The sequence below is a fragment of the Botryllus schlosseri genome, chromosome 11 (assembly GCF_051294905.1).
Source record: "Botryllus schlosseri isolate E-star chromosome 11, Bs_hap1, whole genome shotgun sequence".
Classification (NCBI taxonomy): Eukaryota; Metazoa; Chordata; class Ascidiacea; order Stolidobranchia; family Styelidae; genus Botryllus; species Botryllus schlosseri.
Genome location: NC_137246.1, coordinates 13052478 through 13072651, shown reverse-complemented (window position 1 = coordinate 13072651; position 20174 = coordinate 13052478). Strand labels below are relative to the sequence as shown.

Here is a 20174-nt window from a genome sequence, read left to right as displayed (position 1 = left end):
ATTCCATATATAGCATCTGTTTATTCAGCAGCTATGAATATATTAGGATTAATTACGACTTCGTACAGTGTAGCACAATCAAAGGCACTGAATAAGAACAAATTAGCAACACAGTCATACAGCCGCGGAACTCGGTGTCAGAAAACAACAGCTTGTAAAACCTTGCCATGGAATTCGTTGCACTCCCCTCACAAGTGACACGAGGTTTTGTGAGATAAGTCGCTTGCTGCGTTACAAATACCAAAATTTATGTGATACACAGCAGACCTGACGACCATTCGAAATCTGTTGAGTATCATCGTAAATTGAGCACAAAGCTTCAAGGTCTTCATGAAAACCAACTTGACGGAATGTGTGTTGAGCGTGACGAGTTAATCAGCATGATTGCAGGGCGGTGAAAACAAAGAAGAAGTTGACGCAATTTTATAGGATAAACTCGGTTGATGGAGGAAAAACGACCTCGGGCATCTAAAGAAAATACATATCGGAAGCTATTACAGCTTGCCGGACTGCTTTACAAAAAGAACTTGCATATTTCAATCGGACACATCACTTGACGTTGCGACTGCCGCTCGGCTATGATGGCATGCAGGCCACGAGAGCCTATCATCAAATGACATCGCACTGAAACTGGCATTGGAATGAAACAAAAGAATTGTAAATCGAGTCAAATTAATGGACTGCAATTTCGTTTTCACGTATACTTCACATTGGTTGAATTGCTACACACCATCTGGAATGGCTATTTTCCGACTGACGAAATGCCGCATTGCAGCTGACGAGCCAGTACATTCAGTTCACCAGCATTCTCCAATCAAATCTCGGATTTGGCGCATGTGTCAGTGTGGGATATGGCGGTTCGATAAGTTGCCACACGCCGGCCGATGAAATTTCTTCTAATACGATTGACCCACAGTACGGTACCTGGACACAAAATTCGGAGATTTTTGTTTTATAAAGAGGTAAAACAACAACGCTTCATTACTGAAGTTATCTGAGATTCATGAGGGCGGGCAACGTTATCGAATCAGATATTCCACTCATACAGATAATTTTGGCTAGGATAGTTTTACGCTCACTAAAATGGGAACCTCGGCAGATAGAATTGAAAAGGCTAAGGCTAATTATTCTGGGAGAACCGCATCCACCAAACTTTGAACTGGCTTACAAGATATGCGTATTCAATGAAATTCTGATATCAACGAAGCTCTAATCCTTGTTATCAACTTCCGCTTATCTTTACCATCCCCTGGAAGCAAGTGGTCATTGGTAAATGGTAACAAGTAGACCTGTTTGCATACTGCTTCCAATTTTACCAGTTTTTGGATATTGAACTATTTACTTTTCACACAATTGATTTTGTCAATTGAAAACGGGTTTTTGGATCGCTAATGTGAGTGAACGAAATCAACAAACCGACATTAAGCGGCCCTGGCAAGATATATAATTCTGGAAATCATTGAATCACCCTAGCATCAATATCGCCTGTCGACAATTTGATTGTGCAATTAAATGAAAAGATCATGATTATTATTGTCTGAACATTTTGCATTTAGCAAAATTATTTACCATTTACAATTCGTAAAAAAATTCTTGAGATAAGTTTGAGTCACTTCAAAGAGTAAATTGTTATAAGAAACGACTGAAATAGCCCCTGCATCACAACAACTGAACATTGTTTTCGAAGAGTCATTGATCATTTTGCGTTAGTTGCAAAGATGCATCGTGCCACTTCTGATTAAATGACCCCTGGACCAAATCTACTTTTAGAAACTACTCGCATTACGTCGTTTTGACACGACCCGGACATTGCTACTTCTAGTTGTAATCGAGTAGAGTCACAGCGCTAATTTTTAAACCTTTACACGAGTAGCAATGCTGAGTACTTTGATAACCTTTGATTCTAGCCCCCTTGCCTCACGAAATCGCCGCCTCAGTGCTCTATTCACCACGTACCTTTGTAACAATTCCAACGAAATCAGTCATACCCCGTGGGCTGAGACCTTGCAATTCACGGGAGATGCCGTCGAGAGAACCGGCGTGTCCGCAAATTAAGACGTCGCCTGTGACAAAACAAAAGCAATGTTGCTATTGGTCGACGGAACACGACGAGCACCGCCACCCCGGCCCACCTGAAGTTTCCTTTAGAATGCTAGACACGAGTCGGTTGGACCTGTGGAAATACTCGTTGCATTTCTCGTCTTGCTTCAGGTCTTTGGGAAGATATTTCGGCTTGTACTCACGGTCTATGTTCATGCCATAATCTCGCAGCTTTTCGCCGCTCAAAAACTTTGGCAATCCCCCTGGAATGGAATGGAAGTTTAGAGGCTTTGTACAGCACATCGAACATATTTTCTTCCACCACATCGTTTGATGAAAGAAATATCTTTCTGTCTCTCTCAATGAACACGGGTAGGCGGCCAACGCTTACCAGTAACAAAGATAAAGGATAAACAGGCGATTCGGACATATGCAATTTCCGGCATATAATATGTAGATTGTAGAGTAGAGTTTTGAGGTGAGGTTATGTTAGATTAGGGGTTACAGTTAAGCTATGGGTTAGAATAAATTAGGTTAATGCTGGGGATAAGTTAGTCTAAGGGTGAGATTAGGTTACATGCTAGTCGGGTTGAATGAGATAACAGATTACATCAGGGTTAGGGTAAGGTCAGGTTGGAAAGATCGTTTATAAAATTTGTCTCACAAAGGAATACATGAAAAGGAAATATTTTCATATTAATGGTATGGACAGGGAAGAGACGATACAATCTGAAAGCTATCTAGTCAATCACTTCCCTAGAGCAGAAACAATATACAACACAGCATCAGTGACGAGACATACAGAACAGAATTGGACAGTATAAGAACACAAAAAGAAACTGACCAATATATCCAACACATTAGCTTGGACAGGGGAAGGTTGGCAGTTGGATGAATGGTGATGTTAGGGGTTTAATGTTGATGTAGGTCATGATCAGCAAGGTCTAGCTGCAATCCAAGATAAGAGATTAAAAATACCCCCGTAAATGAAGAAATTTTGTGACAGTCCAAAACGCATAACAGGAAACAAACTCCATACCTTGGCTCCATCTCATCCACTCAAAGAGCCCCAGTTCCACCTTCACGGGCAATTTGTTTTGTAACTCCATACCTGTAATGATGAAAAATTTAGAAACAGCCAAACTTGAACTAGCCTCAACTAAACCCTCAGTCACCGCCAGTCAGACAAACACCCAGCATACAATCAGGTAATGTACCTTTTAGTATGCCGCTGACCGTCTCAATGCATCGGAGAGCTGGACTCGAATATACGTGATGCACAGAAGCCCCAATTTGCTTCAGAGCTTGTCCGGTCAGGTAAGCCTGAACGAACACGATAGTTTTATAGATGAATGCTGTAATCATTGCGAAAACTATATTTTACTTGATGAAGACCCATTTCTGTCAATGGCGTGTCTCTGTGGAAATCCTTTGGACCTCCCGGTCGTTTTGGGATCTTTTGAGGCATATTGATATTGCGCCGATGGTAATTGCCTGCGACAAGATAGCAACATATGCTCACTACCCTGTAACTGCATGGTGATGTTGGATGGAACAGCCATAGCCAACCATCCACAAGTATTTCTCAGATCAAAAATTACAAGCCTCGATAAATTTCATTGGAGGTTCACCCATTTCGTCAGAATAAAACTAGGCGCTTTGTGCAGTTATTACAGGTGCCCACGGAACAGTATGGTACAGAATGTCAATATCCACGTTCTCTACTACAGTGAGTCAAACGACCATGAGAGGCACGCAAACAATTTGACAAATGAAAATAGGATCTTCGACATGGTTCAGAAAAAAGTACGGGAGTACGAATACTTGTGCATTTCCATATTCCATACCGTACCATGCTACACCCTGGTCTATTGATAGAAATGTGAGGACTTGGGAGGGAGCCATGTCAAATCAAAATAGCAAGATTATTACACGAAAGAACAAGTCTTCCAATCGAACGAATGTATCGATGTCGCATAATTACAATTATTAATATCATCCTCAAAGCACTCTCATAACAAGCGCACTTGTTGAAGACGCATGTCCGCTGCATCAACGACAATACAAACGGATTCATAATAGACACCATTAAATATTTGAGTCAGACGAAATTACGGTGATGTTCTGATTCTCTACATGTGATAGGCCTACATACCAGAATGTCTTATGTCAACTATGATTATAGTATCTCTGCAAGGTAGATGCAAAAACAAACAAAATATCACCGTCTTCATCGAACGATAACTGAATCCAGCCCTTGCCGAAAGTGATATCCACACGTTCGGCATGTCTGAAGATATATATTCTCCGTTCCCTTTGAACATCCTTCGGTACCACCGATATCTGTCCTTTCGGTTTTGAAACCTGAACGGAATGAGAAATAAGAACACACGAATATGTCAAAACGCACCGCAATCAAAGATAATTGCAGTTTGCGGCATGCACGGTGGAAGCAAATCGCAACACCGGTGTCGAAGACACAACACCCAAGAACATCAGCCTACATTGCCTATGAATACATCGATGCCATAGGTCCGTGGTTCCTGAACTGTGGTAGAGGGGAATTGGCATTCGTCGATGGTTGAATTGTTCAAATTCATTCAATGTCCATGGTTGAATTGTTCAAATTCATTCAATGTCCATAAAAATTTATCATGCATGCGTTTGAGCAAGTGCTTACTGGATTAATCGTTGCGAAGTGTAGGACTGTCGTCACCGCGTCTATAAAACGATGCATCGCAACAAACTTGCAATCAACAATCATGAGAGATAACCAAATTAACCATTGACTATCCAGTTAAATAACATTTGACATCTTGACAAAAGAGAAGCCTTACCCATACTTTTGCTTCAAAGGTAAACAACGACATTAGAATTCCATCTGTTATTTGCTAGCAGTAACTGGTATGTTTTAAAATGAGGGTCAGCGAAGTTTAGTATTTTGATCGAGGAAGGAGGAGGTGAAGATGTGAAAGAAAACGTTTGACAATCACTGCCACAGTCAATGATAAAAGCAGAAGAGTCCCAACCACAGTCATCCTCAGAGCTACATCCATATCGCATCTAGCTGCTAACGATAAAACTGCAGTGCTTGAGAGACTTTTCTCATAAGTTATGTATCATGCAATTACTGGTGGTTGATAAATGCAAAGAATCAATACCACAGATTAGCATTGATCCAATGGAAGGTTGCAAGCACAATAGTCTTCACCTGCACGCAGTAAGAGAATAGTTCAATGATATGCATGAAAATGTTATCACCAGTCGCCGATAATGTGAAATATTCTTCACAACACCTGACGAAGGCCACCGGATTATGAGTTACGAGCGTTACTAGCATTGAAAGGACACAAGTAAGATTGATTACAGCTATGGCTTGGGGTCTGGATACAACATACACACATTAAAGTAATCCTTCATAAACAAGGAGTATCAGTAATTCTATTCTCGCAATTTTACCCTTAATTCTATTCTCGCAATTTTACCCTATTTCCCACAATTCATGGAACAATTCAACTTGCACATGTCAATGCTATTTCGCGAAGACGATGTCGCAACGAAATCTTACGCTCAAATTATGGCACAAATTTCGCTTCAAGCAGGGCTTTTCTGGTATCAAATTAGGAAGGCGGCAGAATTTAACCAGGACCAACTTTACGTGCGACTTGCAAAGAAAGGCAAGGCTACATAGACTAAAAGCTGAATTTCTACAAATTCAAATGTATATGTCTAAAAGTCAGTGGGAGCCTACTAGCCGATGTAGGGGAAGTAAAAACTTTTGTAGAAAAGAACAAATGGCCGACAAGGTCACAGTTGAATCGGCAAAATCCTGTCATCCAATTTTCCACACGAACCGCAATCAGAATCAAAGATAACTGCATCGCAAGATTTCATGGTAAGAAATTATAGGTGAAAATATCAATAAGATATCTGACAAGGTAGCAAGCCGAGAGAAATCACCGTCTCTGTCAATCGCACACCACTCACACCATGCCGCTGTTACCTCGATTTTTGAGAATTCCGCGACAGCCTTGCATTTATCCTTCAACAAAATGGTGACGTTCGATGTGAAACAAACAAAAATGACGGAAAGCAAACGGACACGATTATGAAATGGTTCGATCATATTGCAAAATCACCGTTTCAGATGGATGAAAAAATAAATGCAAACACATTAGGCCTATTCGTATAGCAGCAAACGTTGCAGAACAAATTTTGACTGTTGACCACAACCGCAACGCAATATATTTGAAATATTTGCGCTTGATTCCATCGCTTTTCACTATTGGATGGAATACGCAGAGGCGATCAAAGTGGTCGCTCTTGGTAGGTACCCAAGTACAATTAGTACCAAAATGTTTATTTAATTACAGTAGCAATAATATAATACGGCGGCGGTGATAAGTACTCGAGTAGTTTCAAGAATTGATTGGTGCAATTCGTAGCAGACTTTTGCGGTAGAAGCGATAAAAAAATGCAACTCTTCGAGTAAGTTGCAAAAGTAGACACACGAAAAACTAGATGTCTTCCGCAACTGCAACGGCACATTATACAGTAACATTTGACAACACTCGGTTGGATTTTCAAGTAGTCAGAGTCTGAGCAAGTGAACAAACTCCGACTATTACTCTTGACTACCAAGCCACGGATAAAACGCAGTGTACTTTTTAGAAGCACTTCACCACAAACCACCTCCAAAATCACACATCGCTGTAACAGCATTTCGACACAATCTTTGTCTCAGTAATATAGTGATGCAAATCAAAAACACAGGTCTAAACGCTCACCTTTGTGTACAAATCTTCAGCGGCCACATCAGTAGATCGGTCGGCCGGGTCTGGCTGTTTGGCGTGACCGGCCCCTACCGGACACCGCGGCGGCAGAACAGGAGACGACGGCCTGTGCTTTGGCTGTTCCACAGTCAACGCGGTCCGACCAGCCGAGACCCCGGCAATGCGACTCGATTTCGGTGGCAGTTTACTGGGGCCGCCCGCCGAGTCCACGAAATTCGCGGACAGTTCCGGTAGCCCGGGAATTTGCTGAAAGAGAAGGGGAGTGTCAGAAATGTGGTATTTTCCCACGAGTCACCCGTCATACTTTTTGGAGTAATGAATCGGCTGACGAATATCCGATGCTGTGAAATTCGTCTGCACCACGCGAGTAACGCCGGTGTATCGACTTGTCGGATGCCGACTGCTGCTGGCTTAATATTGACAAAACCCTGAGAAAAGAGAATACGATCATATTCATAGAGGTGAGTGTGTATAACTCGATTATATACTTGGAGTATTTCTAAGTGAAAATATTACATTTTGACAGAAATGCGTTGGATGATACCAACATTTTTTGTTTACTGAGCAGGCCGGATGAAATCGTATGGCGAGCTGTATGTCTGACAGGCGTACATTATGGGATTACATCACAAACGCATTAGCTAATTAAGAATGAAGTAACCGCTTTTTCTGAATAATGCATGAGATCACTGGTGGTAGAAGCAAATCCATCAGATTTTCCGCAAGAAACTATTATGGCACAATTCTGCCAAGCCTCGTTGATTAGGGGGCGTTGATACAAGGTTTGTGGCCTGTGTTTGTTTGACCTTATATTTGCATCAAACCAATTCAAGTAGCGATGAAGGAGAGTTTGTGTATTTTGTCAATCAAACAACTGCCGATCACATCATTACATCACAACCATAATTCCTCGAAATTTGAACTACCGGTATGCAATATTTCAATCCAAGGGAGCCAACCGATCTGTGAAACCTAACATGCCATGACGCAGCAATAGTTGAAGCAATGGCTTTCAGAAATGAGTGTACATTGCTGATGACGACTGTTGCTAATTTGCTTGTGAAAAACGCCTCATTGCTTACTGTACCTTGTAGAACATAGATGAAACAGACGAATAGGCTATCGCTATTAAGGTTCTTCAAGTAAATGTATTGCTTTACAGATCACATATTCCAGCCACGATAATTTACATTGAAACTTTCGTTTCCAAGCAGAAAACTAGAGCCCAACCAATATCTGAATTATGAGCCAATAACATTTTTGTCGATAAAACAATATCGTTTCTGCGGATATAAAAATGTGACAACCACAGCTCCAAATTAATAGCTGTAATTTGAACAATATATTCAGTGCTAACTTCATTTACAATACAATCAGTATTTTGTCACCAGCCGGCATACTTATAGTTTAGGCACACAAATTTTTCAACGTTTTCAGCAAGCAGTGAAGTCCAGTCTTGATAAATCATTCAACAGTCCAAAAGACCCTCTTGATTGGAGCAACAACGATAAATATCGAAGGCAGTTGGTCAATACCGATATTAGTACAAGAACAGATAATGGCAGAGCTCTACTTAGAACCAACATACTTGTGAACGGTCCACGTCTCCGTGTCAGCAGTTTTCTCCACGTGAGTCGATGGGAATATTCCGCTGCAACCGGTCATCCAAGAGGTACCATAGAAAAACCCATCGGAAGTTTTGCTATAATGCGACAGATAATATGACGAGCTCGCATAAATTGAGTATCAATTCAAGGCTTTCGGCGCTACACTCAACACTTCAACAGATTAGTGAATCTCAAGAAACAAAATCTGTATTCATCAACAATTCAGCAGTAATCAATTACAATCGATGTATTCGCACGAGGATTAACTTGAAAAAAACTTTGATCAGCAATACAGCGATTTTGGTACAGCCATAGTCTTATTCCCTAATGAGTTTCGTCCAATCCATAATTTGATCTATTGATGAGTTAGCAATGGAATAGAAATGAACGGATACGCCGTTCCAGCACACTGCCAATAAAAATGCCCAGTGATCAGGATCGTACAATGTACAGTTCTCCATAAATAATAATAATAAAGAACGGTAGATTATATTATATTACTTTATCATTGAGAGCAATGCCCATAAAAATGCATAATGATCGGGATTGCAAAATGTACAGACCGCATGCATATACATACAAGGAAACTAGGCACCAGCTTTTAGAAATCATGACCGCAGTGATCTGATTCATTGAGAGATCACTTCCAACTATCCCAAAAAGATTTGATTCTGATTTAAATAATTTCCGAAAGAATTGTCGCGGAAAAATTCAACGTTAAGATAAAATGAAGGTCATTATAATATGCACCACAAAGCTTGACACGGAAATAATCTATACTTATTACTCAGTCACAAGAAATTATTGATGTAGGCCAATTATTCAACTACCTGTATTGCTATAGTGCGCTGATAAGAATCGACAACAGATCACGCCGCACCGTCGGTAGAGTAGGAACGATTCTCATTGCCATACTAAAACTAACAAGCCCAAAATTACCAGTCTTTGAACCCATGATCTCAAACTCAGAGAATCAATGTAGCAGAAAAGGCATCCGGCAAATTCTAGAATATCATTATTTCGATAGTAAGTGGGCTTGATGACCACACAGAAAGGATGGCAGGCAGATTTGCTGCATTCCAAAATTAGAGACTTTTAGAAAACGTCTTACCGCACCAGCATGATATTGCAGTGAGTCATGAAAAATATCTGCGAATTGATCAGATCAGCGTAATCGTACAGCTGACAATTGATATTAATTGGCAACAGTGATCACCAACAAGACAACTATTTTCTAGGATGATGATTCTTGATATTGTATCATTACATGGGAAATTCGCCTCAAAATTTAAGGGATTTCAGAAAAAAAATTTGACAGAGGGCAAAAGTTCAATCACACCTGATACTGCTCATGGAATTAACGTAATTCCAGAAGATGGGATTTATGGGGTGCTGTTGCAAGAGGATCAACAAGACATTGAAGGTTTAGAACCCGTTGAAATAGCTTATTCATTATTAGTAGCAGGTAATTCCGAACCATGAAACATATTCACTAATACAGATATGACAACGCAAACGATTCATTTAAATCCGGCTTTACCGCAACAGACGCAGTAGCCTAGTGACATTTCCTCCGACCTACGCTATTGTGATGTCATTCATATCGTGATGTAGTTACATAGTCGTGACATGACGACAGATTTTTCTGATCACTCGAGTCTTTCCTTTATCACTTTCAACAATTTTACTGGTCAACCTTTAGAACGAAGATAGCAGTGTCGACTTACTTGGCCATCTGCGCTTCAAGATTCACGAAAATGCAATCTCCGTTAATTAATTGTAGGTGATTTTCTATTGTGGGTGAAAATGGATACAAAACGCGCATAGTCTGTCAAAAGAAACGTCAAAATCAGTCTCAAGTCTGCGTACGTTAACACATTTTAAGCAAAATTGAGTGTGCCATTTGTCCCAGCAAAATGAGAGAAGTCTCGCCTCCAACCTTACACTTACACCTATATAGGCCTACATCACCCATATGATGTGACAATTCAAACCAATGGTTGGAAGGCTGTATTGTAGAAATATGATGGGTGAACCCCAATAATATGAAATACTAGTTGCTGACGATTACCACTGACGAGTGTCAGCCGAAAAAGTCGGGTTCATTTCCATATCAATATACTATTCAATTGTATATTGACGTTCCCTACCTCCAAGAAGCTCTTCAAGGCAGAAAGTAGTAAAAGATCAATTAAGAGAAAAAGCAAATCACCTCGGAATTCGTGAACCTGCACTCTCGGGAGTACAACCGAAGCTCCCACCGGCAAGGTTTCCGGAGGTCGACATCTTTTGCCATCGCCTCGAGGCCTTTGAACTGATTCGCGATGAACTTATAAGCCAATGTGATGTGCAGTTGCTTGTTACTGTGCGCTTCGACCCGGGCATCTGGTTAAAAATAGAGGACATGCGTCTGTACATGCAAAAAGTTGACAACAAAGCCCGATTGGCCGTAGTCGGAACGCCAGAAAAGGGAGTGGAACTGGTTGAACTACAAGTAGCTAACCTATGGATATCTGCCCAGCGTGTACTGCATGGTGGAACAGGCTAGAGAATAGAGATCGGCATTATTGCAAAATAATTGGAGAGCAGGTCATTGTATTACATCGCCCCGAAAAAATGTAAATTTTCATCTCTTAAGGTCAATTTTGGGGTAGTTGCACTGCACTGACCAGATAATAATTTGCATTTTCGTAATCAGCGTGACAGTAGCTTTTGTTCAAGGTCACTTCAATAAATTTTTCAATCGGGTCTATAAAATTACCATATCTTTTAACGAAGCTACCAGAAATTGCTAACCATATCTGGTTACCCAACCATGCAATCACGCGTTTGGCATCTACCCGTAGGTTAGTTATATGTAGTCAACGACACGGCACAGCAAAATCATGATACAGATTGCAGGCTGGCATTTGTATCTGTGTCACCCGAACACAGATATTCCACATTTGAAACAAAGAATGGGGTGAGACTATACCAACTCAAGTCATCGGGTTGTAACAAATTTCCTGCGTAGGAAGTTCGCTTACTATGAACAACGGCCGCTGTAGATAACATTGTATAGACCGAACATTCGATTCATGACATAATAAGCCTAATCAATATTCGCACAACTCATGATATCACTTCACCGACAGAGCAATAGCGTTATGCAGTTGGTATCACGGAAACGGCCGAAGCTACTATGCGACATGAGGTAATGATTGGAGCTATATTTACTCGGTAAACAATGAAATGCTAACAACGAAAACGAAAAGATTTCCAGCACATCGTATATAGCAAGACACACGCACACCTAATCTGACAATTTCCCAAGCAAACAGCTTTGTTACAACCCTTGCAATGTGATTTCTACGCATCAAATACCGATTTGCGACTGGCTATATTCGTCAACGGCTGTGACTCATTCGACAATCGAACCAAGATATGGCAATCGTTCATAATAAATAGAATACCTGCAGCGCTGGCGGCCGCGTTGGCAAACTCTTGCGATAATTTCCGCAAGTAATCGGCGCCCGCTTCCTCCAGGAACAGCCCGACGTAGTTGTTTGACGCAAAGAAGTCGAGTCCTATATTTTGCAGACTAGTTTCGGACTTCTTCAACACGTTTTCCAAAGCTCGAATCAAGGCTTGTACCTTTTCGTCTTTGCACTGAATGGAATCGCATAGTGTAAGCAAAAATGTTTTCACCCATCTGAGTAGTCTATACCCGTGCTTTTTGACCTTTTTGAGCTCCATTCGCACTTATTTTGTAAAACTAACAGAAAATTGTTATAAAAAAAGAAGACGAAGATAATTAACAACATTTTGTTCAGAGGTGCAACAAATTGGCTACTATGTAGCTGGAGCTATCAAGTGTCTCATTAAAAAGGCAACTTTTTTCGCTTGTTTTGATTTCTACTATTTCACTAAAATCCTTCTCTGCCAAACAAGCTGTCGGGTTTTGTACAAGAACGTCTATTAGTGCTTGGATGACCAGGTCTTCAAATCTGCTCTGCACTCCTATCCAAAATGCTACATATTTTTCGTGAGTGAATAATGCTTGCTGGCAGAAATCGTTTTTGAGAGCTGAAACAAAAGTCCCGGAGGCTCCAGTTTGCCAAAAAGGTGAAAAACTGACATGTTTGTGCAGAGGCTTTTGCCTTTTGTCTTGGAAAATAACGTCCAAAATGATCAAGGAGAGTATAGGCACAGTAGAGCTCGCCACCTTATGATACGTTGCTCCAACTTTTTTTTTTCTTTTCGATTTGCCATTTTCTGTCTCGCGAGTGAATGAGAAGAGCAAATAATCTCACGATACCGTGTGTTCTGCTCTTTAGCTCAATGTAACTTGAGAATTCACAACAGTTAAATATTGGTAAAGCAGCTTTTTAGACTAACCCCAAAATCTGAGTTTTTGTGGCATCTTGCGAGCTGAGCTGAGCCCCACGAAAAGGAATTCATTTTCAATATTAGCAGTAGTATGCTACGATTTTACGGACATGCATGACAAACAGAACGCGCACACCACAATTCTATACTCAACACAGCTTTACAAAACATGTCTGACGCACGCGATTTCAAATTAGAGCGAATTAAATTCCTCTGCGTATCGCAGTTGTACTACTGTCTACTCAGATTGCAAGAACGGGACTATTCTGTGCCGACAACGGATCATATCCATATTGAAAGGTGTTGCCATCCAGCATCGGTCCTTTTTTGGCCAAGGTTTTGTCACCGCTTATGTTTTGGGTCCGCATTTTATCAGCGGTTTGTTGGTCAAAACTTTACATCTTCAGGTGCCATTGTGCCCCGACGTAGAAGTGGTTGGCCTCGAAGTGAAGAAGTCTCATAGGCCTGAACTCGCTCGTTGCTCACCCCTACACTAGTTCATCCCAACGGTCTTTGGCCATGTTTTCCAGAAAAACCAGTCGGACAAATCTGATCATGAATTCTCACGATAAAGCCATATTTTCTGTCTGTCTCGCTATTCGCTACAGTACCTAACACAGAGACCTTGGATATTTAAAAATATAAATCCAGCAAATATTACATACATAGGCTATTGTGAGTGAGAGCTACGAATAGTGGTGCGTCGTAAGTTGAACAAGTTTTTACAATTGCGTCTCAACTACAACAGTTACACTGCCCTTTAATTTCCTATTAGGCTTATTTGAATTATTCTACGTCAGAAAAATCTACAATTATTCACGATTTTCATTCGCACTCATCCGGATTTTTCATTTACACCATTCACACCACCTTCGTCATTCGCACTGCATTTTTTTTCATTCACACAATTGCGAACCGTCACACAGGTTGAATAGCACTGGCCTATACCATGATCACAAAGTAATTTGAGACTGAGAGAAAAATTTATTATAAACTTTCCGTTGATGAAAGATCATGATGAAGTATGATGATCAAATAACTGTATTCAGGCTATAAATAATGTTGTGAATCTTCACTTGATATTGAATCACTTGTATGTTGTTGCTATGAATGCAAACATCCTGTATTTAATGATCAGAGCAATTCCTTGATAAGGTTAACACACTTCAACATCCATCCGCCATAATGCCCATAATGAACAGCAGATTGATTAATCAGCAGAGCAAAATATTGATCTTCCCTACTTTTCTAGGAAATCGGAATTAGAAGCACAAAGCCAAACAAGACATACCTTGAAAAACCCACATAACGTGACATGCGGGAAAGAATTGTGTACTCCATTTCTGCCGATTTTTACCAATGATTCCTGCCAGTACTTATCCAGTTCGTCGCCCATGGGACCTGAACGATGGAACATTATGAACAGTTGATAACAAACTCGCTGATCACTTTGCAGTCCGAGATTTGAAATTGTTTAGGACATCTTTCACCACAATACTGGAATTCATAAGATACATTGAGAATGTACCAATACAAAAACCAGCTGATTATAAAAAATAATGTGTCACCATTGTCAGTAAGCCGGCACCATTGAATAATAATATAGCTTAGTTGGTGCGTACATCCTGAAAGTCCAGTGCCAGTACAGGCATAGACAACGATGATAATAATTATTTTATTAATAATAATATTTCTAATGATAGCAGACTGAATTATCAAATCGCCAAACAATTTTGAATTTCAGAAAGCATTGCGAGTCTTAGAAATATAAATGTGACATTGAAAGAATTAAAACGCCTGGCGTCAAATTCCACAGAAATTAGTTATTTTGATGGAGATTAATAGAACAGCTTGTCTTACCTGTAGGGCAAGCATATAAGATAAATTCTCTTGATAGATCTTCATCAAGCGTTGGGTCTTGCACATGCGCAAATATCCTACAATAAAATGAAACAGAACCAAAAAAAGCTGTCACGAAGTCAAGTCAAAAATGTTTGATTTTTATAAAATGTCATTATTACTGCAGCCAAGATTTCTTCAGTTAGGTACCGTAGCTTTTAATTTGTCTGCTGTGATAGCTTCAGAATTAAGATATTAAAAATAATATGTTTGAATAAGATAGGTATGATTCACACTTGAAACGTGAAAACATCTTAGACATAGTAAAAAGATACAACATGAACAATGGACGGTCAAAAATATGCCTAATCAGTGAAGAAGCCTCTTCAAACTGGCATAGGAATTATATATTTTTTAACATAATGTTGTGGGGAGATAGAGTATAGACCAGTGGTCTGGAACCTTTTTTGTCCAAAGAGCCATATTGACCCTATATTTTCCATCTTAACTCCCAAAGAGCCATATATTTAAATCAACTACTTCACTAAATCAACAACTAATTCACTATACATGGGATTCATTGTTTGCACCGTATTTTATCTGTAAAAACTCGTACTAATCATGCTGGTTGCTTTATTTGAGTAATGAGTATGCGAAACTTGAGTCGCATAGATCTTTCGCACGTTATCTATTCTTAATTGTATTGCACTGAGAGGCAAATGATATTTTACTAAGCTTAAGACAATTAACATTTAGATTTCCAGCAGACGTAGACAACAGCAAACCTATGAAACTACTTTTTACACGTTTTTTACAGGTAATGCGTCTTTTGGTGATGTATTATTCGTGGTGACTTTGTAGTCTGATTAGTTCGGTTAAGCATCATACAAAATTGAGACTTTTGTCGGTTATACGAGATCGTAGGTTCGTCTTGATGATATTGTTAAATGCTAGGACCCATGATGACATACGTAGGCGGAACAAAACATGGTCACTACACAGCATCATTCAGGGGAGGCACGTGAAGCAGTGCCTCACCTGTCGACTCGATTTTTAACATTTATACCACGAGAATCACGCAACTCGCCTATTTATTGTTCGAAAATATATCGTGAAAGGAGAGGTAAGGCATATAGGTGAGGCACGGCCGGGATTAGAATAGCGCAAATCATCCTAAATATCATAGAATTTATAATAACTGATAACACTGGTCACTGGTCAACACATATTATTTTTAGGCAGACAAAGTAAGAGTGGTTTCTGGGGTTCTGAAGGGCACTGATTCCAAATATGACCTTAGTGTTTTCAAATTGGTTCCTATTTTGGAGATAACACATGGGGACGACAAGAGGGTTTTTTATAGTCAGAATGAAATTAGATAAAAACTACGATTTTTTTCTTACCAAGTGAAATATTCAATGGTAAATACAGTAATTTTGGACTTTTTAGGGGTATAAGTATCTTCTGAACAAGAGCCAATCTGGCGAAACTATGTGATATTCGTATTTAGCAACCTCGAAAACCCCCAGAAACGGCTCTCAGATGTACTGCCCATTTTTTTCATCTTATGGACCAGTGTAATAATCGAATGTAATTGTCGCACCGATTTCGATTCGACTTCTCAATTCTCAAAGTAATCGGCGGTAAGACAACGTTGTGCCAGCAACTACAAAGCTACGTTGTCAACCAAGAACGTGGATATAACTATGACGTTGTTTGTAATTTGAATTTGTAATTGTGAATGTCACTTCCACGGCAGTTCATTTCTCACCGTAGATCAGGAAGACAATGTGTATTTGAAAACTGCATTGTTATACAGGCGTCGCGATGTCTGCTATTCTCATTGATCAATCGTCGTATCGTGCAATCCTAGATTTCGTGTCGGGTACATTGAAATTCGGGAGTGTATTGGTCGCAGGCGAGACAACTTAAATTTGAAAATTTTGAAAAGGGGGTCGGAGCCCCTAACCGTGAATAAGCCACTGTATTAACCTCTCAAAGACATGTTTATACTGCCACAAGAATAATTATATTGGTCATGCTGAAGATTTAATAACAAGTTGCTACAATATTGATAAATTATACACAAAAATCAAATTTTCGCAAAGAGCCATACTTTATGCCCAAAAGAGCCATATATGGCTCGCGAGCCATAGGTTCCCGACCATTGGTATAGACTAAAGTGGAAGGGTGACTTATAGTTATCAGTGTTATCACACATGAATTTGTTGACTTAGGAATGAGAATTATCACTCAAATCGTCACAGTTAAAGTCTAATTGTGACAAAACTACGTGACTGTGATGCAGTTTGTTCCATAGAATTTATACAATAATATGCACACAAGGAATTGTGATAAGTTGATATAATAACTGTTGCCAAGGAAGGAAACTAAATTTATTGCCTAATGATCAGTAAGATCATATACATGGGCAGAACAATATCACATGCCGAATTTCACAGGTAAACACACCAAATGAGGTAGGAACAGGGAAAATGAAATGTAAAAGCACTACACATCTTGTTGGGGATGGTTTTTACAGTCACATCTTAGAATAAATGATATTGCGTATCAACATGAATCGGAAGCATAATTTTCCATTTTAGCAACTAGGTTTAGTATTTTCACACACTAGGCTATAGGCTACTACTATGAGCTACATGCGTCATCTGAGACACATCCTCAACCAGCTGACAGGATATTACAAGGATCGAGGGATATGATAACAGGCACTATAAGTAAATTTTCAGACTGACGACAAAATCGGCTATTCCGTTCATGAGATTCAAAAACAATGGCTCAGGTAGCACTAGGCTACAACTTTAAGTATCCCACTGTCAGCTCACAGAATATCAAACACTGGAAAATATCATTTTATATTATGATAGGCCTATTCCAGCCCAGTGGCTACTGCCCTAATGGCATGGCGTTCAAGAAAATTTCACGATGTAAGCCATGCGCGGGATCAGCACTACAGCTGGTGCGCACAACCCATAACCCCTAGGGCAGGGGTAGCCAACCTTTTTACTACTCACAGCCGCATTTCGATTACTTATGTTGCCTACGACCGCATTCCAGGGCATAGCCGTAATGAACTAACTGGACGCTAAATACCTACGGTATGTAAAACTGTCCATGTCAATTTCCGGTGAACTCCGGACTAATCTACTTTCCATATTGGTCTACTATGCGCACTGAGATCGTGAGTGGTAATATTATGAATAGTTAACTAGAAATAGATTTTGTCGCGCAAGGCGCGAAATTTTTTCACATTCACAAACGGATTTCGTCATTAATATTAGCAGTATCAAATATTTATCCTTTCTTAGCCCATGTGATCAGATTCACTAGTAGAATTGATGGATGGGATGCTTTCGAAAATTTAGAGCAAGTTATATACATGATGATGCATCTTCAGATTGAAAAAGGCGCTACTATATTAAAATCGAAAATTAAAGTCGTAGGCTATTGAATCGCTCGGAGTGCGAAGAAAATTACAAGATTAATTGAAATCTCTCAAAAATTCAGGAGTCAATTCATAATTTCAATTTGCATGTGGACAGCCACCAACACATTCTAATTGACTTGCGTGTCGAAAGCAGCACAAATTCCCGTCTACGGCCGCAAGTTGCCCACCCCTGCCCTAGGGCCTAGCCTCTAATCTCACTTACCAGTCACAAGCAACCTGTACTCCTGCGCCTCCTGTTGCGACAAGAGCTTTGAGCCTGTTGTGAATAAAAGAATTTGTTTAGCAAATGTAAGTTCAATCTGTGAACAAGTTGAATGTATCAGGTGTTACAGTGCTGTTTCTATTTTGACATACTGATGCATTGCTTGTTAGCGGTTATTCATGTCATTAAACTTTTATTGACTACGTTCAATAATCCTTTTGTGGCTACAGAACTATACTGTGATGTTCCAGTAACCATGCAATTAAGACAGAATTTCGGAGTAGTACTCAAGATCCCTCAGTAAAACGTTATTGACGCACATGTACCCACTATTGAGACAGAAAGACTACATGAATGGTATGGATGGATGGATGACGGACATAGACAGACAAATTTATTGAATGAATAATAAAAATACAATATGGCACTATGGGGTTTAGAAACCTATGAAAATATGCGCACAGTAATTGGAAGCATAAAATTGTGATGTAACAAATAGCCATCACATGCATGCGAAATAGTTCCAAGACACTTACGCTCGATGCTTGGGGAATCCCATACTCAACAAAACATCCAAATTGGAGGAATTTCGGAGCAAAGTATCTGCAGCATTTTGTTGAAGAAAAAGTGCACCATTTGAATGCCTGGCATTAGCCATTCCTCAGCTTCCGTACTGCCTAAACCAACCGTTCCACAAATGTATATATACTGTAACTCACGGCCCAAATATTGGGACACCGAAACGGCCAAGCGCCATACACAAGATGATTCCGCAACCTCAAGCCTGCTCAGAAGATTAATAACAATACAAATGTACTGTAGCTTCACCTAGCGACCAAAATATTTTGTGTTTCATTCCGGGCAGTTCATTCAGTTCAGTTTATAGTAGCAATTTTTATCAGTTCAATACAGCACAAAAAATGCGATACAATGAAAAGATAGGAAGGTGTCGAAACGACTTGGAGTAGTCTTAGGAATCAGACACCCACCTTGGCCAGGGGCAGTCAACCCGTGGCCCACGGGCTACTAGTGGCCCGCGAAAGGGTTTTGAGTGGCACACGAGGAAATTTTCGAATTTAGTTGCATTATCAAAAATGGATTGCCCAGATTGCGAACTTGCAAGGCCAAGCAAAAATTTGATTAGTCTGGCCGCAACACTTGGGATGTTGGTGACTAAAATATCAGTTCCGACGCATGGCAGATCCATGTGCCGGTCACATTTTCGTTAGATCTTTTTACAGCCAGACTGCGTATAGAGCAGAGTTCGATCAATTACAATATTTTTATTCAATTACAATTACAATTACAATTACTTCCTTGAATGCTTCAATTACATTACAATTACAATTACTCAATGCTAAAAATATCAAATTACAATTACAATTACAATTACTGTTAAACATGTAATTAATTACAATTTAATTACAATTACAATTAGGCTACTTTTAAACAGGTAATTGATTCAGTAAAGAGGTGTTCTTTGACAACCGTAGCGACGTAATTATCAACAATCTCAAGCTATTCATGTTTCATTCCTGATATGAAGAATACCCTTTAATAAAAAAAATCGAACGTATTCGAACTATTCATAATCATGAGTACTGAAAACTACAACCACAGAAAAATGTTTCAGCACACAATGAAACCAGAAAGTTAGTAATCCTTACATATAGTTTGATGGTATGGAAGGTTATGACTGTTGATGAGAGAATTCTCCAATACGAAATTCAAACTATACACCGCGAGCAATAACCATAAAACGGAGGTGAATCGGGCCAAGCGCGGAAAAGATTTCAGTTCACTGGAGTGTCGCGCCCCGTTCAGATGCTTTCACGCCGCCCAAGGGGGCACGTCCC

At 39.8% G+C, this 20174-nt stretch overlaps 2 protein-coding genes and 1 long non-coding RNA gene across 4 annotated transcripts in view; 2 read left to right on the top strand and 1 right to left on the bottom strand.

Moving 5' to 3' along the window:
- LOC145449604 (uncharacterized) overlaps positions 1-20174 on the top strand; it is a 353567-nt gene that overhangs the window by 141813 nt on the left and 191580 nt on the right. The window lies entirely within an intron of this gene.
- Positions 1-20174, top strand: part of LOC145449605 (uncharacterized) — a 166763-nt gene that overhangs the window by 6051 nt on the left and 140538 nt on the right. The window lies entirely within an intron of this gene.
- Positions 2-19095, bottom strand: LOC145449591 (ubiquitin-associated and SH3 domain-containing protein B-like). 2 transcript variants are annotated; one of them, XM_080327978.1, is made up of 18 exons: positions 18855-19095; positions 18319-18372; positions 14669-14745; positions 14100-14209; positions 11893-12088; positions 10653-10825; positions 10168-10268; positions 8422-8535; positions 7138-7261; positions 6828-7079; positions 6044-6082; positions 4266-4404; positions 3425-3534; positions 3258-3363; positions 3080-3151; positions 2133-2303; positions 1957-2063; positions 2-924 (listed from the first exon to the last, which is right to left on the bottom strand). In XM_080327978.1, the coding sequence occupies exons 1-18, from the start codon at positions 18974-18976 to the stop codon at positions 793-795; spliced, it is 2199 nt and encodes a 732-aa protein (XP_080184104.1). In that variant the 5' UTR covers positions 18977-19095; the 3' UTR covers positions 2-792. The 2 variants fall into 2 exon arrangements, with proteins under 2 accessions (XP_080184104.1, XP_080184105.1); XM_080327979.1 differs by lacking the exon at positions 6044-6082.